The following is a 23,305-nucleotide window of genomic DNA, read 5'->3' on the forward strand; positions in this document are numbered from 1 at the left end:
CGTTCCACTGCTGCAGCTCTCTCCCTATAACAGCTAAGGAGGCATGTCCTTTCTGCTGCAGCTCTCTCCTTACAGAGCTCAGGAGGTGAGTCCTTTCTGCTGTAGCTCTCCCTATCACAGCTGAGGGGTGTGTGTTCTTTCCGCTGCAGCTCTCTCCCTATCACAGCTCAGGGGAACGTCCCACTGCTGCAGCTCTCTCCCTATAAAAGCTAAGGAGGCTTGTCCATTCTGCTGCAGCTCTCTCCCTATCACAGCTCAGGAGGTGTGTCCCTTATGCTGCAGCTCGCTCCCTATCACAGCTGAGGGGCATGTCCCTCTGCTGTAGCTCTCTCCCTATCACAGCTCAAGGGGCGTGTCCTTTGTGCTGCAGCTCTCTCACCATCACAGCTCAGGGGAGGGGGCAGTTTGAGGTGTTCTTTCTGCTGCAGCTCTGACCCTGTACTGGTCACAGCTTCTAAACAGCGGCTTGTGGCAACTGAAGGATAGAACAGAGCATCTGTGTCCACCTAAGTAGGTGGACGTGTACATTAATATGCAAATTAAACACCAGGGGACGTCATTACAATAAGGTAAAAAGGATCTCTCACAACTGGAGCATTTTTGTAACAGAAAGTAACTAGTTTTACATGCTGATTTATACTGAAATAACATTTAATGGTGGCACAGCCCCTTTCAATGGAATCTGTCACTGGGAAATTGACTGTTAAACCAGGCACAAAGCATTGCAGGGCTAGCTCCGCTTAACGTAATGAAACCTTTCACTTTGCTATCCATTTCTTTAGAGGAATTCTAGAGAAAAAACTACTTTTAAACCATATGCAAACGAACAGTTAAGTGCACCAAGGGCGGGCCCAAACCTTGCTCCTCCTGCTTCCTCTGCCAGCCCCTCCCTCTCCTTGATTGACAGGGCAAGGCAAGATGACTGGAAGGCTGACAGAGGGAGCAGGAGGAGAAGGGGTGCACAGAGTGGCTTGGGCCGCCCTTCTCCAGAAGGAGTGAAAGGTGTCACTATGTTCAGCGGAGGTCGCCCTACAAGGCATTGTACCTGGTGTAACAGGGAATTTCCTGGTGACACAATCCCAGTCCCTTTCATACTTCCCAAAAGGTGTGAGGTAGATGTCGAAAAACACACAATGCATTTTTCCATTGTTGTTCGTGGCCAGGACTTACCTCAAAGAAGTCAGGGAGCCAGTGTATGTCAGTGATCACCTCCCGATGCCCGTGCTCTATAGAGGACACTGCACAGTATCTTACTAGCGGCGGCTCATTGGACCGCTTGGGTTCCAGCGTCGTCTACAAAAAACAAAACAAAAAAAACAGTAACAATCAATAGTGAACACTGGAACATAGGAGGAGAATCCCTAGTGAACAGCGAGCAGGGGTCTGAGCTGTATACCACACAGACGATCAGAAAGGCAATAACATGAATAAAGGGGTATTCCAAAACCACACTAAGCATAGAAGGCTATTACTGTCCTCAGTTTTGCCCTTCATAGTTGCTTGCAATGTGATGTCAAAAAATATAAATATTGCACGGGATCTATATATACTAATGGAAGTACTGCCCCCTACTGGTCACTAGGGCAACATAGTACTCATTTTTTTAATAGGACACGCTCTAGCATTCTGTGTCCTCCCTTTTGAAAGTGCAATCGCCGGTTCAGATCGCATGGCGCTGGTCTATATTGTGCCATGGTAGTCGTTCTGCTACTAAAGGGGTTCTCCAGGCTTTTAATATTGATAACCTATCCTATGCCATAGTAGCAGCAGCAGGAAGAGAGACGGGAGATGGCACATGCACACGCCATCTCCTCATACAGCTGACCGGCGAGGGTCCCAGGTGTCGGACCCCCGCCGATCTGATATTGACGACCTATCCTGAGGATTGGTCATCCATATTAAAAGCCAGGAGAACCCCTTCAAGGGGCATTCACACTGTTTGATGGAGAAGTTCCTTCCTGACAATCGCCGGCTCGTCAGTAAAGTAGACCTCTGCATTTACAGATCTCCTCCTCAGTATGGGGAGAAGTGGTCACTAATCGTTCGTCCCCATACAGAATCATTGATTGCCAGCAGGAGAGTGCTCAATAGATGGCACGATCTGCCGCCGGCAAACCATGATTTAGGAGGTTGCATGGCAGATTCAATTTCCTGAAGAATGAGCATTTCGCTTGTTCATCGGGTAGTTGGTGGCACCTTTACACCGCCCGATCATCGCTAAAGAGGGTCCCTACGAACACTTGTCAGCGATGATCTGCCCGATGTTTGGGAAATGTAATAGGGCCTTTACACACCTACCTTATTGTCATGCAATGATTTGGCCAGAGAACATGATGGTACGAGAGGTGTGATGACAGGTCACTGTGCATCCTTACCCGTCAACGGTCTATACAATAGGACCATCCGCAGTCATGAAACATGAGATTACAGGGCAAAATCTACTAAATAACGTCCATTTCTTATCTAGGACAGTAACCTACCTTTGAGGTGTTCTTGGTCACACCATTCTTCGCTGTGAGCAGTTCATAGTAAGCGGAGATATCCCACAGCACAACCTGAGAGGGAAAACACACAGAGGAAGTCAAGATGGAGACGAGTCTATTCACACAGCATTATGGATACCTTAGGTGTATGCCTGGCTGTATCCATTTTTTATTGTCCCGAAACATCTAAAATGAAAATGAAGCACCTTTGCAACAAATCTCAATAAAAGAAATTCCCGCTGTTTTGTCTGCACAGCTCCAACGCAGACAATGCATCTCCATGGTAACAGAAAATAAACAAATTCTGGGAAGTGTAACTTCGCAGTCTTCCAGTCTTATACTTTCTTTCACTTTTCCCCAACTGCCTCCTGACATACAATTGGTAGGTCGGCCATAAGTAGAGGACAGATAGAAGGGAACGTGGCTGAAGGATAAGACTACGCAGAGTTTGTTTGTTGTCTGTTACCATGGAGACACATAGTCTGCATATGAGCAGTAGAAACAAAACTATTACACATTTTTCATTAAGACCGGTGGCAAAGTTGCTTCACTTCTCATTTTATATGCATTGAGGAAATAAAATAAAAATATTGCAAAGTTCATGAGTTAATATTGTTCTCCGTACCTGACCATTAATACATCCTCCAGCGATGATATTGGGGTCACTTGGGGAAAATTGAAAGCAATATAGGTCATCTGGGCATTCAAGCATTAGCTAGAGGAAATAAGATCAAAAGTCAATAGTAGAAGAGATCAGGAGACCACATCAAAATTCAGAATATTCTGGGAACTGGGACCAATGTCTGACCTGGGGATGGATGGGGTCATTTAGACTCCAAATCAGAATCAGTGATGGCTTCAAGATGAGCTTAGAAGAAATGTTCACTCGATCTTCCAGTGACAGCCGCTCTGCGAGTGAAACCGCCACTAGACCTAAGAAAAATATATGAACTTTGAGATTGAGGGGCAGATTTACTAATCCTACTGAAAATGTAGACAGTGAAAACGACGACAGGAAGTCTAACGAGGCGCCAAAGTTATCACCGCGGCGGATGCTGGATGATAAACTGGTGCATGGCTAGACACTTCTATTGGTTGGTTTCCTTTACCTCCAAATTTTGATACTAAGGGACACATTTATTAATAACCCCTACACTTGGCGGAGGATCCGCCGGACCCATGTAGAGGCACCGACCTCTACATACCTTGGGCGGATCCTCCGCCTTTTCTAAACGTAAGACGGCTTCCGAGAGCTTCCGAGCTGTCTTACATTTAGACCATTTTCTACGCCTAAAACAGGCGTAGAAAATGGTAAATGAGACGGGCTGGCATGCCCCCTTCCACTCTACCGGGGAGAAGTCACAATCTGCCCAGGAAGATGCCTAATTTAGGCGTATTTCTGTTTGATAAATGACCCCCTAAATCATAACCCTATCTAATCTATATCAGATAAGACAGAACCTTTCCAGCAGTTACCATGAAGTGCGGGGTGCCAGCTAATACAGCTGATGGTTTTTTCTTTGCCAAACTGGTGATCTGTAAAAGACTGATATTCTTTAAGGTGAGAGTCGGATTTGCCACCAAAAGTGCTCTCCTGCTCACACAGCGATTTCCAGTCATCGACAAAGGCGTTCAGAATCTCATTTTGCTGCAGAGCCATTTCCAGCCTGTTGAAAAAAGACAGAAGGAAGCGCTGAAGAATCACAAAAAGGGGTGCGCTGCTATTCCCTTATAGCGGTGCTTTTGCCATGGCGGCCTTCATAATGCTGAGAGTTGTATTTTCTCAACTACTGAAAGGCCTTCAGCTGTAGGAGCATGCTGGGAGTTGCAGTGTTTCAAAAGCCAGGGCACCATGGCTAGCTGACTGCTGTCAATAGCATTGCAATCAGATCGGGAGTATAAAAATGTCCAAAAATAACTGTACTTGAATGCAAACTCTGCAAAACCGTAAAAGCTAATGGAGCAAGAAAGATAAAGATAAAGAAGAAATTCTGGTTGTACCTCAAAGACACAGAGTTGATAAAATCCTTCAGACTCTTAGAGGACAGATATTCCTGTTTTTGCTCTTCGGTAAACTCCCTTGGCGCGTACTGAGTACAGGCATTTCGAGGGTAAGTCCTATAGAGAGATAGAAGGAGTGAGAATTCGTATCTATATCGCGATATGGTTATAGGCGATTGCACCGAGGTGGCATTCAGACTCCACGGATTTACGTTTCGGCCCAATGTTGTAGAACAGGGTGCGGGGGCGGATGTTGGCGAATGAAATTGCGAGCTGTGCTCACTTACACTACGCTGATGTTTAATTACAGGCATAAGCCCATTATTAAAGGTGTAAATATACATTAGATGAATGTCTTCTAAACTCCTTGACTTTAGCACGACCAGACGACCATTTAATGTGTGTGGTGGTGTCCAGGGCTTTCAACGTCCCCACTTACTTTGCACTCAAGGAAGATAAGCTGCCACTGAGAACACACCAACCCTTGGATGAGCCCAGTGTGCATGTCTATGGGGGATGAGGACTGGTACCACATCACCGTTCACATCACGTTTTATGCCTCCGTTTGACGTACACGTTGGAAAAAAAAAAGTATACAAAAACGCAGCACACCACGTTCTTCTATCCTGAACAGTCCGTTAAAAAAAGTTAGGTTTAGGAGGCTTTACAAGCATCTATATTGGTTATTTATCACAGTCTTGTATACGGTACATTTTATTTTCCTGTGTCCCTTTCAATACCTACTGAATGCTAACCTCATGAAACATTACTAAATGCTGTCTTACCACTTGGTCTGGGTGCTCTGCTCCTGTGATAGTGGCACCACTTGTGTGCCGGTGTCTCGCTCTTTGGGCTTAATGTTGAAGCGTTTGTCTTGGTAAGAGGCACATTCCATGTACCCGTCTCTTACATCGGATGCATTGTAATCGCTGAAAGTAACGCGTGAGCCAAACTCTCGGTGTACTCGTGAAATCATGAATTTGATCTGTAACACATCCATAAGAAGTTAGGAACCTACACACTGTTCCCTCTAAACCAGGCAATATAGGATAGCATCAAATAGATATTAATATACAGTGCCCTAATAACTGGCTATAAAGCTTCCAGATATACAGGGCAGCATAGCATCCAGGCAAATAGTATTGATCAGTATCCATGTCTTTGTTTTTTAATTTATTTTTTTTCAATAATTTTTATTATTATTTTATTTTATGTTTTTTATATGAAAGGTTTTTTTTTATATATAGAAGCTTTTGACCTATATGTATAATATGCTAGCACTTTAGCACCATGATAAAAAAAAAAAATTGTACATTTTTGCTCGGTTTGGCGCCTTTCCTATACCTCCTCCCCACCCCTATTTTTGTTTTTTCAAAATAACACAGTATAGGTTATGGTCTGCATCTCTGGTGGTCTAGGCCAGTGGAGGAGCTAAGGTCCGCATCTCTGGTGGTCTAGGGCAGTGGAGGAGCTAAGGTCTGCATATCTGGTGGTCTAGGGCAGTGGAGGGGCTAAGGTCCGCATCTCTGGTGGTCTAGGGCAGTGGAAGAGCTAAGGTCCGCATCTCTGGTGGTCTAGGGCAGTGGAAGAGCTAAGGTCCGCATCTCTGGTGGTCTAGGGCAGTGGAGGAGCTAACGTCTGCATCTCTGGTGGCATAGGGCAATAAAGGGATTGATGCCAATATCCTGGTGGTCTAGGGCAGTGGAAGGGCTAAGGTCCGCATCTCTGGTGGCATAGGGCAGTAAAGGGGTTGATGCCAATATCCTGGTGGTCTACAGCAGTAAAGGGGTTTGTCTCAGCATCCTGGTTATCTAAGGCAATGCAGGGGTTATTGTCAGTATACCTGCTGCTCTAGGACTGCAAAAAGGTTAATTTGAGTATCCCTAGTGGTCTATGGTAGTGAAGGGATGAATGTAAGGTTCTCTGGTGGCAAGGGCTGTCAAACGGTACGAGGGTTACCTACTTCTTCAAGCTCCAGCACTGTTCTATTTGTAAGCAGAGCTTGAAAAATTATGGTAGAAGACTTGAGTGTATGAGCTTCTGGCAGGTTTATAGGCCATGATCACCTTCGGCAGCAATTTTCTTTTATGATTGCATTTTACTCATTTTGGGCTAAAATATATTTTTCAGTGGGTCTTTATTAAAAATGTCCACAGTTTTGGTCCTACAGGGTTTAGTTTCAGTCTATCTGTGAAGTATTTCGCTTTCAGTTTCACACTGAACAGTCAGGTTGCTGCTTTGATGGCTGGATCTGTAGCCTTTATCTCTGAATTCCTGACAGCTCACTAACTTAGGTCATATTCATAACAGTTTGATAAGAATTTTTTAGCTGTATAGTATGCAGTGCCAACAGTCAGACCCCCAAAAAGCCCCGGAATGCCGATTGCTGGCACAGGGCTCTGCCATCATATCCTTTCTCCTGGGACAGGAAGAACTGGTACTTGTTACCCTAGTCTAAATATAACTTTTAGAAAAGGAGATTGTTACGACCTTCTGTCCATATCTTCCTCATTTCTATACTAACGTTGCTGCATTTATGGAGAAGTCATCTGAAGGTTTATATGGCCCATAGGGAGATGGGAAAGGGCTAGTCTGAATTATGTCCACCTTCTCTAGGACACGTGGCTGCCGCCTCTATATGTACGTCCTTGGCTCTAGATACCACTCAACAAGTCCCACCACAGTCTCCATGCATCATTTCATTGACATCATCTAACCTTAGTCTGGGATTCTTTCACCATTTCTTCCTCCACCTCCAGCTCACTGCCCAAAGATATCCATGGCCTAGGCACTGGGGGCACATATGCGAAATCGTCAAAGTCTTCATCTTTCTCTTCTTCATCAGTGATGGGTTCTGGTGGCTACAAATCAAGCAAGAACACTGTCTGTGATACACGGCTTTCTTTGGTCTACCATTATATGGCAGTATTCTGTAACCAGTGGATTGGGAGAACCTGTTGTGTGTGGCCCACTTTCCGTTGAGAGCAGAAGACACTATTGTGATTCAGTGTCAGGGATCTGGATTTTGCACCAGGGTCAGAACTGTATGACTGGCAGCTGACACCAGACTGAATGATATCATCGGTGGCATTTCTGTCATATGGCAAGAACTGAGGACTATTCTCTTCAATACAGAACTGAACTCAGCAGTATTTCCTCACTGACAAGTCAACTTAAAGGGGTTGGCCACTTTCTGGTTACTGTTGACCAATGTGTTTGTGAGATGAATATATGGCACTTACTAATATAGCCTTTGTTGAAATTCTGCACCATTTTCGATATTTCTTAAGGTATGTCCCCTTATTTACTAAGTCTTTTGTGCTGTCCACACAGAGGTCCTGTCCATAAGATGGCCGCTGATGGAGGGTCATGTGACCAGGCAAATAACTTCCATGTGATGTCTCCTCCATTCAGATACACTGCACCTGCCATCTGTACCTGTTCTGTTGGGAGTTTAGTGCAGGTGCAGTGTGTGCGAATGGAGGAGACACCACATGGAGGTGATCTGTCTGGTCACATGACCCTCCATCAGCGGCCATCTTATGGACAGGACCTCTGTGTGGACAGCAGATAAGACTCTGTAAACAAGGGGCATGCCTTATGAAATATAGAAAATGGTGCAGAATTTCATCAAAGGCTATATTAGAAAGTGCCGTATAATCATATTACAAACACATTGGTCAACGATAACCAGAAAGCGGCCAACCCCTTTAATGCTAGATGTACTCCGCCCCTTTTCACAATGTATCTGTGCGATTGCCGAGGGTCTGAACTATTCATGTCGCTGCAGGGTAAATGTAGCGTTTACATGGGGACCAATTTGATATGCCTCCTTTAATTATACCCTAAAGCAGAGATCAGTAACCTTCGGCACTCCAGCTGCTGTGAAACTACAACTCCCAGCATGCACACTTACTTGCATGTTCCCACAGAAGTGAAATGAGGATTCTGAGAGTTGTCGTTTCAGAACAACTGGAGTGCCGGAGGTTGCTCATCCCTGCCCTAAAGCCTCATGTCCATGACCGTATTTTCTGGTCCGCATTTTTTGCTGATTTCAATGGGGCAGCAAAAGATGTGGACAGCACACGTATCCGTATTTATACCCATATGTCCGTTCCGCAAAAAAAAAAAAGATAGAACAGGTCCTATTCTTGTCCATTTGGTGGACAAAAATAGGCATTTTTAATATAGGGTGGGACATGCAGAATGGGAAAATGCGGAATTTAAACGAACAGTATGCGTGTTTTGTGAATCTGCAATTACTGTCCATTTTCCGCACTACAAACCCGCAGCGATTTACAGTATATATACATGAATTTTTGAAATCTCCATCAACATGGAAACATAAGCATTTACAAACCTGCAGCATTGGCATTACATTCTCAGCAGATTTTATCCATTATATGCATAGAGTGAAATTGTGGATGTGGATTTCGCTGACAAATCGCAGTGAGATCTGTGGTGGAGAATTTGGGAAGACTCAATCTAAGGCCAAGTTCACACGACCGTATGGCTTTTATTGTTTTTTGCGGTCCGTTTTTCACGGATCCATTGTTCCGTTTTTGAGTTCCGTTGTGTTTCCGTTTCCTTTCCGTTTTTCCGTTCCGTTTTTCCGTATGCCATGTACAGTATACAGTAATTACATAGAAAAAATTGGGCTGGCCATAACATTTTCAATAGATGGTTCAGAAAAAACGGAACGGAAACGGAAGACATACGGATGCATTTCCGTATGTGTTCCGTTTTTTTTGCGGACCCATTGACTTGAATGGAGCCACGACCCGTGATTTACGGCCAAATATAGGACAAGCTCTATCTTTCAACGGAACGGAAAAACGGAAATACGGAAACGGAATGCATACGGAACACATTCCGTTTTTTTTGCGGAACCATTGAAATGAATGGTTCCGTATACGGACCGTATACGGAACACAAAAAAACGGCCCGTACACCCGCAAAAAAAACGTTTGTGTGAACTAGGCCTAACAGGGTTGGATTCAGGACACAGTGACCTGTACCGATGACTATAACAAAGTCCCAGCAGGATCATCTCCTGTCCACTCTGCTCGGCTTTTTCCATAAAGAACATAGTGGACCAATAATAGGTGAACCATGTGTCCTCTGAAAGTAACAGAACGGAGTCGACGAGGATGGGGCACGCTGGTTTTGCAGGCATGTTGTTCTTGAAGTAGTCACGAGTAACCCATTTGGACATTGAAGACATATCCTAGTGACGTGCCATCTACTTCTGTCCTGACACGATTTTCGGACGTGGCTTTATAGGGCAATGTACGAATATAGAAAACCACGGTGTAACGGTATTATTAGGTGACATTATTAGTGCACAGCATATGACATAATATTTCTTACTTGCAGCATTGACTCTTTGGCTTCTTCTGTTACAACGAGATAAAAGTTCTGACCGTAGATAAAGTCTCCATCAAAAACCAGCAGCAGCTCTTCTCCGGGATACTCCTTTATACCCAGAGGAAAAATGCAAGTTGTTAAAACGTAAAACTTTCACCACCAGGACATAATAGGCACTGACCATCAACTGTACCGTAATGATGGATTTAAAGGGGCTGAAGTCGGACACTGCAGCTCTGTTCTTTAGATCGCTGAGAACGTCTTCTTTCTTTAAAAGCTTGAATGGGTTTTCACAGGTTACGTCCTCATCGATCCGGCAGCTGAAGATCTCCTGCGTCTTGGAGGTTAGAACCAGGGGAACAATATATTCTGGGTGACCTGTGCATTAGAAGGTTACTCCATTAGGCGCCATCTTGAGCATATTGAATTGAGAGCTATGTAACTATGGCAAAACTGGTCATCTAAGTAAGGGTCTACATGGGACATCCTCTGGCAGCCCCACCAACCATACACATTATAGCCCTGTGCCCCCTACACAAATAGCTCTAGCCACCCGGCTCTTCAAGGAATTGCAGCAAGACCCTCACTCTCAGGATCACTGGCGGTCTCAGGAGGTTGGATCCCACAATCTTAGTAATGTCATATCCTAGATCTATATGCCATCACTTGGAGAAGGAGAAACTCCCCCAACCACACCACCAATACCAGAAGTCTGCCATAAACAGGGCAGTGTTTGACGGGCTTCCATCCTCTTATCTGCACAGACTTTGGGGGGAACATCTGAAGTCAGTTGTGCTCGAGTCTGCGTTGTTGTACTTTGCACCAAATGTATCAAATGTTGTACAATGTGTGTAAAATGTGGCACTTTTTAAACCTTCTGCCTAGAAGTGCTACTCCACTTTTTTATGCAACCCCCTACTGGAGGGAGTTTGCAAGTTTTTGAAAAATAAAGTTTCAGTGCTAAATCTGGAGTGAAACTAATCAAAGCGACCCTCCGGTGCAAACAACAAAGTTCATATTAACTGGGGCTGGAGACTTCCTTTTTTTCATTTTGGAAGCTTCAGATCTGCTGATTCCCAAGCTCTTCTCATCTTCTCATCCAAGATGGCTATACCTCTTCTCAGACTATCATGTATCGCTATCATAGACCACACTTCACAACACCAATCAGTGTACCTGCGCTCCTGACTGTAGGGTCCGAGCCAAGGAGGTATCAAGTCTTTATTTCCTATGTGGCAGTGGGTGGTATCATGTAGTCAGAGTAGGCTTGAAGGCACAGTCCTCAGAAGGTACTTGTGGTCGTAATCATGGATCTGCCCCAGCCGGTGGCAAGCTCTGGAAGTGAGACTGGTTGAGTGATGGGTGACCACTAGCTTGGAGAATCAGGGGGACCAAAACTAGTATCATATGCACTTCGGAAGAAGCAGCTTCCTTCTTCAGGTCTGCTTGGAAAATCAGAGGACCAACACTGGCATCCTACAGGCTCGCTTCATCAGGGCTGACAAAGGAAGACGCTTCTTCTGAAACATGGATACCAGTGTCAGTACCCTGATTTTCCAAGCAAGTGGTGACATCATCCATCACTTAACCAGTTTCAGTTCCATAGCTTGCCAGCGACTGGAGCAGCTCCATGATCTTGACCACAAGTACCTTCTGAGGACCGTACCTCCGAGCCTGCTCTGACTACAGGATACCACCCACTGCCACACAGGATATAAAGACTTAGTACATTCTTGGTTTTAACCATTAGGCCAGGAGCGTAGATACACTGATTTGTGTTGTGAAGTGTGGTGTATGATAGTAATACATAGCGGCAGGCTGCGTGGACTTAGACTCCTAGTATAGCGGGCTGGTCTTTGCGCTTCTCAAACTCCTGGTGCATGCTGTGCATTTGGTAGTCCAAGACGACTCCTGCTTGTCCAGACCTGCTTTTGGATTGGCCAGCATTGCTCACATGAGTAGTGCAGGCCAATCCAAGGGCTGGAGGAAGAGTCTTGGGCTATCAAATGCATAGCGTGCACTGGGTAGTCCGAGAAGAGGTACGACCATCCTGGATGACAAAATAGGAGTCCAGGACTCGGCCGATCTACAGCTGAAAAGATGAAGAGGAGGGCACCAAGTAAATGTTCTGCTTGTTCCCCAGTTATTGTGATTTATTTTCTTCTTGGAACGGAGGGTCACTTTAATAGAAGTAACCATGCCTGCTTTCCCACCCACTGGATGCAAAAAGTTGCAACATTTTTGAACAAGTGACCCCAAAAACTGGCAAATCCCTATTTTTCCAACTTTTTGAAGCCTGAATTCCAGAGTGCAAAGCTTAAAAGGAATGTACACCAAAAAAAACACAATTTTTAAACAGGACCTTTCACCATTCCTGACATGCCTGTTTTAATAGCTCTATGCATTCCCCATGTAATAACTATTCTGGAACATCTACTCTTATGGCTCTATGTTGTGCCATTCCTTTATTATTTCTACTAGAAGTTCTGAATGAATTGCTAGCAGTCTGCAGTAAGGGTACAGAGGGGAGGTAACCAATTGGGGGTGTGTACCTGCACAGACTGACTATCCAATCAGAGCTGCCATTTTCAGACTGTGCAGGTACACGCCCCCAACTGGTTACCTCCCCTCTGTACCCTTACTGCAGACTGCTAGTAATTCATTCATAACTTCTAGTAGAAATAATAAAGGAATGGCACAACATACAGACATAAGAGTAGATGTTCCAGAATAGTTATTACATGGGGAATGCATAGAGCTATTAAAACAGGCACGTCAGGAGCGGTGAGAGGTCCTCTTTAAACTGATATTCTTTGCTCATAGATCCTGAAATAGCCTGCAATTCAATAAAATTATAAAAGAAGCAGCACAGATCTGTAGTACTAGTAGTCAAAATTATAGTCGAGTTCTGCTGTATTCAAGAGAAGGGTCCCGACAGCCCCCTAAGGACAGACTGCTGAGTGTACATAGCAGCCTGTCATTTATGGGTGAGGGTCGGGGGTAGGGCACTGCTCTTGAATACAGCTGAACTGATCATCTAATAGTACTGCTCTGTGTACTAGTACTATGAATCTGTAGCTGTAATATGCTACCCGTATATAGGAGAGTATAGTAAGCTGTCAGTTCTGCTTTGATAAGAATCTAGCGGGACAGAAAGCTCTCACAGAGGTCTGATTTTTACAGCCAGGGCCCAGTAGAGTTAAGAGTAACACAAAAAAAGGTGAAAGGAAGTTTTCTCTCACTTAAAATTAGACCCCGGGGGTGGAATTTGACCAAAGACTTTATTATACTTTATTTTTGTACATTTTATTCCAGAAAAAAAAGGAAATAAAAATATCGGAAATGCTCAGGTTTATGATTACAGCCTGCACGTGCGTGCCTCCCAGCTCCGGATGTCACAAGTAAATATAGGACACAGGAAGAGAAGAAAAAGCCGAAAATAAAGGAGGAAGAGAGTTGTAAACAGCAAACAACAGAGGTGGAGCCCCAATGCAGAATCAGAACCAGGGTCACCCAACCATCAAGTGCACCATCTGTCTGTCTATTACACCAATCAGCCATTACATTAAGCGGGAAGTTATAAAGGTGAAATGAGGAACACTGATTATCCTGTGACAATGGGATGTGTCTAGGGGTGGGATATGTTCGGAAATGAGTGAACAGTCAATTCCTAAGGTTGATGTGTTCGAAGCAGGAAAAATGGGCAAGCGTGAGGCTCTGAGCAACTTAGACAGTGGCCAAATCATGATGTCTAGACAACTAGGTCATCTCTAAATCAGCAGGTGTTGTGGGGTGTTCCTTCCTAGTATCCCGTGGTTAGTACCTATGAAAAGTGACCCAAGGAAGGACAAGTGGTGAACCAAGCCTCATTTATGCACATGAGGAGTGAAGGCTAGCCCATCTGGTGAGATCCAACAGAAGAGTTACTGCAGCACATGAGGAGCAAAGGCTAGCCAATCCGGTCTAATCCAGAAGTAGAGTTACTGTGGCAAATGAGGAGTGAAGGCTAGCCCATCTGGTCCAGACCAACAGAAGAGTTACTGCAGCACATGAGGAGTGAAGGCTAGCCCATCTGGTGAGATCCAACAGAAGAGTTACTGCAGCACATCAGGAGTGAAGGCTAGCCCATCTGGTGAGATCCAACAGAAGAGTTACTGCAGCACATGAGGTGCAAAGGCTAGCCAATCCGGTCTAATCCAGAAGTAGAGTTACTGTGGCAAATGAGGAGTGAAGGCTAGCCCATCTGGTCCAGACTAACAGAAGAGTTACTGCAGCACATGAGGAGTGAAGGCTAGCCCATCTGGTGAGATCCAACAGATGAGTTACTGCAGCACATGAGGAGTGAAGGCTAGCCCATCTGGTGAGATCCAACAGAAGAGTTACTGCAGCACATGAGTAGTGAAGGCTAGCCCATCTGGTGAGATCCAACAGAAGAGTTACTGCAGCACATGAGGAGTGAAGGCTAGCCCATCTGGTGAGATCCAACAGAAGAGTTACTGCAGCACATGAGGAGTGAAGGCTAGCCCATCTGGTGAGATCCAACAGAAGAGTTACTGCAGCACATGAGGAGTGAAGGCTAGCCCATCTGGTGAGATCCAACAGAAGAGTTACTGCAGCACATGAGGAGTGAAGGCTAGCCTATCTGGTGAGATCCAACAGAAGAGTTACTGCAGCACATGAGGAGTGAAGGCTAGCCCATCTGGTGAGATCCAACAGAAGAGTTACTGCAGCACATGAGGAGTGAAGGCTAGCCCATCTGGTGAGATCCAACAGAAGAGTTACTGCAGCACATGAGGAGTGAAGGCTAGCCCATCTGGTGAGATCCAACAGAAGAGTTACTGCAGCACATGAGGAGTGAAGGCTAGCCTATCTGGTGAGATCCAACAGAAGAGTTACTGCAGCACATGAGGAGTGAAGGCTAGCCCATCTGGTGAGATCCAACAGAAGAGTTACTGCAGCACATGAGGAGTGAAGGCTAGCCCATCTGGTGAGATCCAACAGAAGAGTTACTGCAGCACATGAGGAGTGAAGGCTAGCCAATCTGGTGAGATCCAACAGAAGAGTTACTGCAGCACATCAGGAGTGAAGGCTAGCCTATCTGGTGAGATCCAACAGAGCTCATGAGGAGCAAAGGCTAGCCAATCTGGTCCAATCCAGCAGTAGAGTTAAGGCTGTATTTTACCTGCATATTTTTTGGCAGATGGTCGCTAAAAATCGCTCCTATGAATGCTTGTTAGTGATCATCCTGCAGTCTAATACTGCCGCCGAATGCCCGATGAACTTAAAGGGGTTGTTCGGGCTTTTAATATTGATGACCTATCCTCAGGATAGGTCATTAATATCAGATCGGCGGGGGTACGACACCCCACACACCTGCTGATCAGTTGTAATGGAGACACATGATGTATTGTGCTCTGATTTTCATGGTGGTATGAACCTCTGGAAGCATTTCTGCTAGCATACACTCATGTCATCTTATTGACTAAAGGCGGGTTTACACCGCACGATGTAGCGGCCGACTGTCAGAAGCATTCATTACCAATAGTCGGCTGCTCGTTCAGTGAAGGAGACCGCTGCATTTACATGCAGTGATCCCCTCCACAGTATGAGGACGAGGGATCGGCAGATCGCTGTTTAGACAACGCGGTCTGCTGGCCAGAAACGATGATTGATGTGCCTGCATGAACTACAGGATCACCTGACGGGTGACCGGCGTCACATATAGATGGACAGACTGTCGGGAATGAGCCAATTCTGCAGGCGATTGTCGAGAAGGAGGCATTCCCACCTGGCAATCGCCTGCTCGCTATTACATGCAGCGATCTCCTCCACAATATGGGGAGGAGCGATTGTTATGCCACTGCTCGTCCCCATGCTGTCGGTTATTTGCCACCAGCAAATCGTAAACTTTTTGCATGCTGAAAGATCACGATTGCCTGATGAACGAGTGCTTGCTCGTTCATTGGGTAATCAGCGGCAGTATTAAACTGCCAGATGATCGTTAACGAACGTTACTACGAATGCTCGTTAGTGATCATCTGGCAGAAAATCAGCCGGAGTAATACAGGCTTTACTTAAAGCCTCTGCATGAAATCATCTCACCTGAGGCAAAGACTGAAGGCGAAGCGGAAAGGTGATCCGTACCCCCCTGGATCTGGGGACGGTCTGTGTAGGGTCACGGATGAATGAAGTCATTTTAACAGACCCCCCTCTGGCCCCTACACGCGATGTTTGATATGGTGTTATCACGGTATCCTGTTTGAAGCCCGGCTCTGGGCGACGCAGGGTAATGAGAAGGTTCATCTCGCTGCCGGCTTCTATGCGCCATACAAACATCTCTATTGTTTTCTATATGGGAATGTCTGATGTGGGATTTTAATGACTTCTGAGAAATAGGATCTGAATGTACACGAACTGTCCCATCGGCCATAGGAAACAGATCCTAGGAGATTGGGTACTACAAAGACCGGGGGTTAATTAAAGAGAAGCTGCCAGGCTCCTTCTGACAGGCTGAGGGCATCTCATAGGGATTGGGTTTAAAGGAGCTTCCTAGTAATATGAACATTGACCGCCAAACTGAACTCCATCGATGTAGATCTTTGAGATTTACACTTTGCAGTGGTGCTGATGGTCATAGAGGAATAGTTGGCTACAACTTCAGATGTCAGAGGGGACTCGGGGAACTTAAAGAGCGGCGTCATGAACCACCACCACCTTCATCAAGCCCATATGGTGGTCATCAGACACGTGATCCCTTTAATTCACTACAGATCTATAAGCTGCTGGTAGTAGAGACCGGTCTCCACCGATCTTTCCCGCAGCGTTGTGACAGTGAGAACGAGGTCCAGAAGACTTATAAATATGTCACATCTCTCAAAGGATTCATCTGAACTGTATTCTGCCTACTTAAAGGGGTTGTCCTACCGAAAAGTATTCCAAATTTTTCAAACCAGCACCTGGATCTGAATACTTTTGTAACTGCATGTAATTAAAAATCTAGTATAGCCACTGAGCTATTCAAAAAAATGTATCTGCATAGCGCCACCTGCTGTTTTTTCTTTTCTTTATTTCTCTGTCCACCTCAGTAACATCGATGAGGTGGTCGCACATGCTCAGTTCCATCTTTCGACGGCCACCAGCTGTATCTACTGTTAGAAGCAGTGAAAGGTACAGGGAGAGAGCTGCAACATAAAGGACACATTCCCTGAGCTGTGATAGAGAGCTGCCACCGAAAGGATAATCCACCTGAGCTGTGATTGGGAGAGAGGACACACTCCCTGAGAAGTGATAGGGAGAGAACCGCCACAGAAAGGACATGCCCCCTGAGCTGTGAAAAGGAGAGAGCTGCAGCAGAAAGCACACAACCTGCGCTGTGATAGAGAGAGGGCTGCAGCAGAAAACACACACACCCTGCGCTGTGATAGAGAGAGAGCTGCAGCAGAAAGCACACACCCTGCGCTGTGATAGAGAGAGAGCTGCAGCAGAAAACACACACACCCTGCGCTGTGATAGAGAGAGAGCTGCAGCAGAAAGCACACACCCTGCGCTGTGATAGAGAGAGGGCTGCAGCAGAAAACACACACACCCTGCGCTGTGATAGAGAGAGAGCTGCAGCAGAAAGCACACACCCTGCGCTGTGATAGAGAGAGAGCTGCAGCAGAAAGCACACACCCTGCGCTGTGATAGAGAGAGAGCTGCAGCAGAAAGCACACACCCTGCGCTGTGATAGAGAGAGAGCTGCAGCAGAAAGCACACACACTGCGCTGTGATTGGGAGAGGGCTGCAGCAGAAAGCACACACACCCTGCGCTGTGATAGGGAGAGAGCTGCAGCAGAAAGCACACACACCCTGCGCTGTGATAGAGAGAGAGCTGCAGCAGAAAGCACACACCCTGCGCTGTGATAGAGAGAGAGCTGCAGCAGAAAGCACACACCCTGCGCTGTGATAGAGAGAGAGCTGCAGCAGAAAGCACACACACTGCGCTGTGATTGGGAGAGGGCTGCAGCAGAAAGCACACACACCCTGCGCTGTAATAGGGAGAGAGCTGCAGCAGAAAGCACACACACTGCGCTGTGATAGAGAGAGGGCTGCAGCAGAAAGCACACACACTGCGCTGTGATAGAGAGAGGGCTGCAGCAGAAAGCACACACACTGCGCTGTGATAGAGAGAGGGCTGCAGCAGAAAGCACACACACCCTGCGCTGTAATAGGGAGAGAGCTGCAGCAGAAAGCACACACACACCCTGCGCTGTAATAGGGAGAGAGCTGCAGCAGAAAGCACACACACCCTGCGCTGTGATAGGGAGAGAGCTGCAGCAGAAAGAACACACACCCTGCGCTGTGATAGGGAGAGAGCTGTAGCAGAAAGAACACACACCCTGAGCTGTGATAGGGAGAGAGCTGCAGCAGAAAGAACACACACCCTGCGCTGCGATAGGGAGAGAGCTGTAGCAGAAATACACACCCTGCGCTGTGATAGGGAGAGGGCTGCAGCAGAAAGCACACACACCCTGCTCTGTAATAGGGAGAGAGCTGTAGCAGAAAGCACACACACCCTGAGCTGTGATAGGGAGAGAGCTGTAGCAGAAAGCACACACACCCTGCTCTGTAATAGGGAGAGAGCTGCAGCAGAAAGAACACACACTCTGCGCTGTGATAGGGAGAGAGCTGCAGCAGAAAGCACACACACCCTGCTCTGTAATAGGGAGAGAGCTGTAGCAGAAAGCACACACACACTCTGCGCTGTGATAGGGAGAGAGCTGCAGCAGAAAGCACACACACCCTGCGCTGTAATAGGGAGAGAGCTGCAGCAGAAAGCACACACACCCTGCGCTGTAATAGGGAGAGAGCTGCAGCAGAAAGCACACACACCCTGCGCTGTGATAGGGAGAGAGCTGCAGCAGAAAGCACACACACCCTGCGCTGTAATAGGGAGAGAGCTGCAGCAGAAAGCACACACACCCTGCGCTGTAATAGGGAGAGAGCTGCAGCAGAAAGCACACACACCCTGCGCTGTAATAGGGAGAGAGCTGCAGCAGAAAGCACACACACCCTGCGCTGTAATAGGGAGAGAGCTGCAGCAGAAAGCACACACACCCTGCGCTGTGATAGGGAGAGAGCTGTAGCAGAAAGAACACACACCCTGCGCTGTAATAGGGAGAGAGCTGTAGCAGAAATACACACCCTGCGCTGTGATAGGGAGAGGGCTGCAGCAGAAAGCACACACACCCTGCTCTGTAATAGGGAGAGAGCTGTAGCAGAAAGCACACACACCCTGCGCTGTAATAGGGAGAGAGCTGCAGCAGAAAGCACACACACCCTGCGCTGTAATAGGGAGAGAGCTGCAGCAGAAAGCACACACACCCTGCGCTGTGATAGGGAGAGAGCTGCAGCAGAAAGAACACACACCCTGCGCTGTAATAGGGAGAGAGCTGTAGCAGAAAGCACACACACCCTGCGCTGTAATAGGGAGAGAGCTGCAGCAGAAAGCACACACACCCTGCGCTGTAATAGGGAGAGAGCTGTAGCAGAAATACACACCCTGCGCTGTGATAGGGAGAGGGCTGCAGCAGAAAGCACACACACCCTGCGCTGTAATAGGGAGAGAGCTGCAGCAGAAAGAACACACACCCTGCGCTGTGATAGGGAGAGAGCTACAGCAGAAAGCACACACACCCTGCTCTGTAATAGGGAGAGAGCTGTAGCAGAAAGCACACACACCCTGCTCTGTAATAGGGAGAGAGCTGTAGCAGAAAGCACACACACCCTGCGCTGTAATAGGGAGAGAGCTGTAGCAGAAATACACACCCTGCGCTGTGATAGGGAGAGGGCTGCAGCAGAAAGCACACACACCCTGCTCTGTAATAGGGAGAGAGCTGTAGCAGAAAGAACACACACCCTGCGCTGTGATAGGGAGAGAGCTGTAGCAGAAAGCACACACACCCTGCGCTGTAATAGGGAGAGAGCTGTAGCAGAAATACACACCCTGCGCTGTGATAGGGAGAGGGCTGCAGCAGAAAGCACACACACCCTGCGCTGTAATAGGGAGAGAGCTGTAGCAGAAAGCACACACACCCTGCGCTGTAATAGGGAGAGAGCTGTAGCAGAAATACACACCCTGCGCTGTGATAGGGAGAGGGCTGCAGCAGAAAGCACACACACCCTGCGCTGTAATAGGGAGAGAGCTGTAGCAGAAATACACACCCTGCGCTGTGATAGGGAGAGGGCTGCAGCAGAAAGCACACACACCCTGCGCTGTAATAGGGAGAGAGCAGCAGCAGAAAGAACACACACCCTGCGCTGTGATAGGGAGAGAGCTGCAGCAGAAATACACACCCTGCGCTGTGATAGGGAGAGGGCTGCAGCAGAAAGCACACACACCCTGCGCTGTGATAGGGAGAGAGCTGCAGCAGAAAAGCCCCATCCCCAAGCTGTAATAGGGAGAGAGCTGACTATACAGACAATTAAAAGTTATGTGCATTATTTTGGGGAGTGCTTTGAATTCCTGACTATTGGATGTGGGACATTCCCTTCATCCAGCACCTCTCCACATACAGTCCGGCATTGGGACGTTGTATGTGGCAGCACAAGGAAGCGACGAGGACCATGGAGGTCTGAAATTATATATTTTTATCTTCTGAGGCCTGAATTAATTCAAAAGGTTTGCTCAGCAGTCTGACCGAATCTAATGGGTCTGAATGTATTCAGGGAGATGATAGGGGATCTGGGGTCTTGACGGGGATAAGTGTCCGATCAGTGAAGATTCAACCACAGGGACCCCACAGATTTACGAGATTGGGGATATTGTTCCTCCCTATATGAGTGTAGTAGTGGTCGGGCGCGTGTTGTGCAACTCCATTCATTCTCAAGGGGACTACCGGAGACAGCCATGTCCAACACTTGACTATCAGCAGCAGCAGTGTACATGGGCTCCATTCACTTCGACACCCTGTTCTCATGATCAGTCAGAGTCCCTGTAGGTGATTTTTTTATGTGGAACAGGTGCGGACCCATTATTTTCAAAGGAGCCGGAATGTGCTGTCCGCATTTGCGGATCCGCACAAAAAAATAGAACATGGCCTCTTCTTGTCCGCAATTGCGGACAAGAAAAGGCTTTTCCCATGAGAGTGGCAGCGATGTGCGGTCTGCAAAATGCGGAACGCACATTGCCAGTGTCCGTGTTTTGCGGATCCACAAAACACATACGGACGTGTGAATGGACCCTTAACCACCACTGTTCATTCCAGGAAAGATGCACCGTAGTTGTACATCCATGACATTATAGTCGACCGAAAGTGGACATGATGTTATCAGAATCCCTCAGTAGTGCAGCCTCAGGCTTTAAGGCTGTGACTTCAAAGCATACTTTTATTCTATACATTAAAAGGCCTTTATTCTGGCAGGCCTTCTTTGAAGTATGTCTGAATATGTAGGCGATTATGTGACTAGATCCACTTTTTGTGCGTTCCATGTTCTTCCACAGTCTTTTATAAATTATGACAAACATTGCACTCAGGTGACCGTAAGGGGCTGTTCAAATAGTGGAGTTTGGCGCGAGGTTCTGCACCAAGCTGCCGCTGGTCACGCAGAATCCGCCTCCCATTGGTTTCCATAGGCTGCTGCTTGCACCTGCACAAAGTAAGAACATGAACAGCAGTGCGGTCTCCCACTGAAAACAACGGAAGGTGGATCCAGGGCGACCGCCGCATCCTTCTGGCGTGGAACCTGCGCCAAATTCCACTGCCAAAAGCATTATGAAAATCCCCATAATTTGTCACTTGTGAAGGAAGACATACTCCTCTCCTGGTGGTACCACTGCAAAGCATCATGGAGGGCCAGGAATAAGGCCTCACACTCCGAGGACCCGTCACCTCTCCTGACATGTCGGTTTTAATAGCTACATGCATTCCCCATGTACGGTAATAACAATTCTGGAGCATCTACCCATATAACTCTATGGTGTGCGGTTATTCCTGCTGTAAGTTTATGTATAAAGGTAGTTGGGTGTTCTCTGTGGGAGGCTGTCTCTGCAAAGTCTCACGGTGGCAGCACTGATTGCCCCTGCACACCCCCAACTGGTAACACCCACATGGACCTTTCTTCATAAACTTCTAGGAGGAATAATTGAGCAATGGCACCGCTTCATAGCCCCTCCCCTCCGCGTGACAGCTGTGGCATCCAACCAAGAGACCGCTACCGCTGTCACTACGAGGCGGCTCAATGCACTTCACACTGAAGCTCCGCCTCCTAGGCACTTGTAGGAATAGAATCAGGCAGAATAAAAGTTCATATTTGCACTTCTCCTGATGATAAAATATCCACAAAACGTATGTTTGTACTGCTCTCCCCAGCCCCTCCCCAGTTTAGCTCGTTCAAAAGTGCTGAAAGAACCATTGTCCATACTTGTATTCCCCATGAAATACGTAGCACCTTTTTTCAGTACTCTGGGTTGTGCTATTCCTCTGCTATTCCTCCTGGAAGTATAGGAATACATTGGGAGCTAGGTTTAACGGTTTCTCTTTATAGTAGGGTGCGACTGGCACAATGCAAAATTCTAAGAAAAGATGCTCCAGATTTCGTTATTTCTAGAAGAATACAAAAACTATTCATAGAGGAAGACTTGCCTGAGCTGGTGGACGCTGCCGAGTCTTCATGCTTTTTAGCTAAAAATAATAAGAAAAGCACCGATCAGACCATTCATTATATCAACAACCTGAGTAGACCATGTAAGTAGTACTGCCACTCTGTACCGCCTCTGTATCCTGTATAGGAAAGCACAGCAGACTACACTTACAGGAAAAAAAAAAAAAAAAAGGATGCCAAAAAATACCGGCCCAGCGCACGGAAAATAGTATAGTCTTTTGGCATCCACTCGCTGCATAGAAATGAAATGTCAACAGACCCTAGGGCTGAGTTCACACATCGTGAATTTCCTGTGGATTTTCAGGGTGGAATTTGCACTGAATGACAGCACAGCGCTGCATTCAATAGACTTTTGCTCACGCCGTGTACGCGCTGCAGGTGTTTTTAGCGCAAATTCCATTTTGAAATCTGTGGCATGTTCAGTATCCTGCGGGATGTGTGCAGATTTGCAGCCGATTTTTTTTTCCACTGAAGCCAATGGAGTTCTGAAAGCTGCATCTAACGGAATGGTTTACTTGCAGATCCGCAATATCATCCGCATCCAAAAACGGATAATGTTTCATTGCGGATTTATGTGCAGATTTGATTTGAAAAGAGAATTAGTATCTGTCCATAAAGGGCATTTTCCGGGATTTCATTACTGATGACCTATCCTCAGTCTGACACCCGCAACTAGAGGGGAGCGAATTTCATATTTTGAAATTCGTTCACGCTTCGTTTACTGGTAAAAGGGTGAATTGCGTTATGGATTCCGTTACCACGGACCATAACGCAATTATATGACGGAATGCATAACGGAATGCCTTTAAGAG

At 46.7% G+C, this 23,305-nt stretch overlaps 1 protein-coding gene across 2 annotated transcripts in view; it reads right to left on the minus strand.

Moving 5' to 3' along the window:
- Positions 1–23,305, minus strand: part of DNAI3 (dynein axonemal intermediate chain 3) — an 88,915-nt gene that overhangs the window by 37,818 nt on the left and 27,792 nt on the right. For both annotated transcript variants that reach the window (XM_040407921.1, XM_040407922.1), the window contains exons 3-13: positions 22,475–22,513; positions 10,045–10,229; positions 9,855–9,959; positions 7,202–7,345; positions 5,270–5,469; positions 4,485–4,601; positions 3,960–4,150; positions 3,292–3,416; positions 3,109–3,198; positions 2,481–2,555; positions 1,171–1,293 (exon numbers count right to left, since the gene is read on the minus strand). In XM_040407921.1, coding sequence (XP_040263855.1) covers positions 1,171–1,293; positions 2,481–2,555; positions 3,109–3,198; positions 3,292–3,416; positions 3,960–4,150; positions 4,485–4,601; positions 5,270–5,469; positions 7,202–7,345; positions 9,855–9,959; positions 10,045–10,229; positions 22,475–22,513 — 1,394 coding nt within the window. The remainder of the gene's footprint in view (positions 1–1,170; positions 1,294–2,480; positions 2,556–3,108; positions 3,199–3,291; positions 3,417–3,959; positions 4,151–4,484; positions 4,602–5,269; positions 5,470–7,201; positions 7,346–9,854; positions 9,960–10,044; positions 10,230–22,474; positions 22,514–23,305) is intronic.

The sequence above is a fragment of the Bufo bufo genome, chromosome 9, assembly GCF_905171765.1.
Source record: "Bufo bufo chromosome 9, aBufBuf1.1, whole genome shotgun sequence".
Classification (NCBI taxonomy): domain Eukaryota; kingdom Metazoa; phylum Chordata; class Amphibia; order Anura; family Bufonidae; genus Bufo; species Bufo bufo.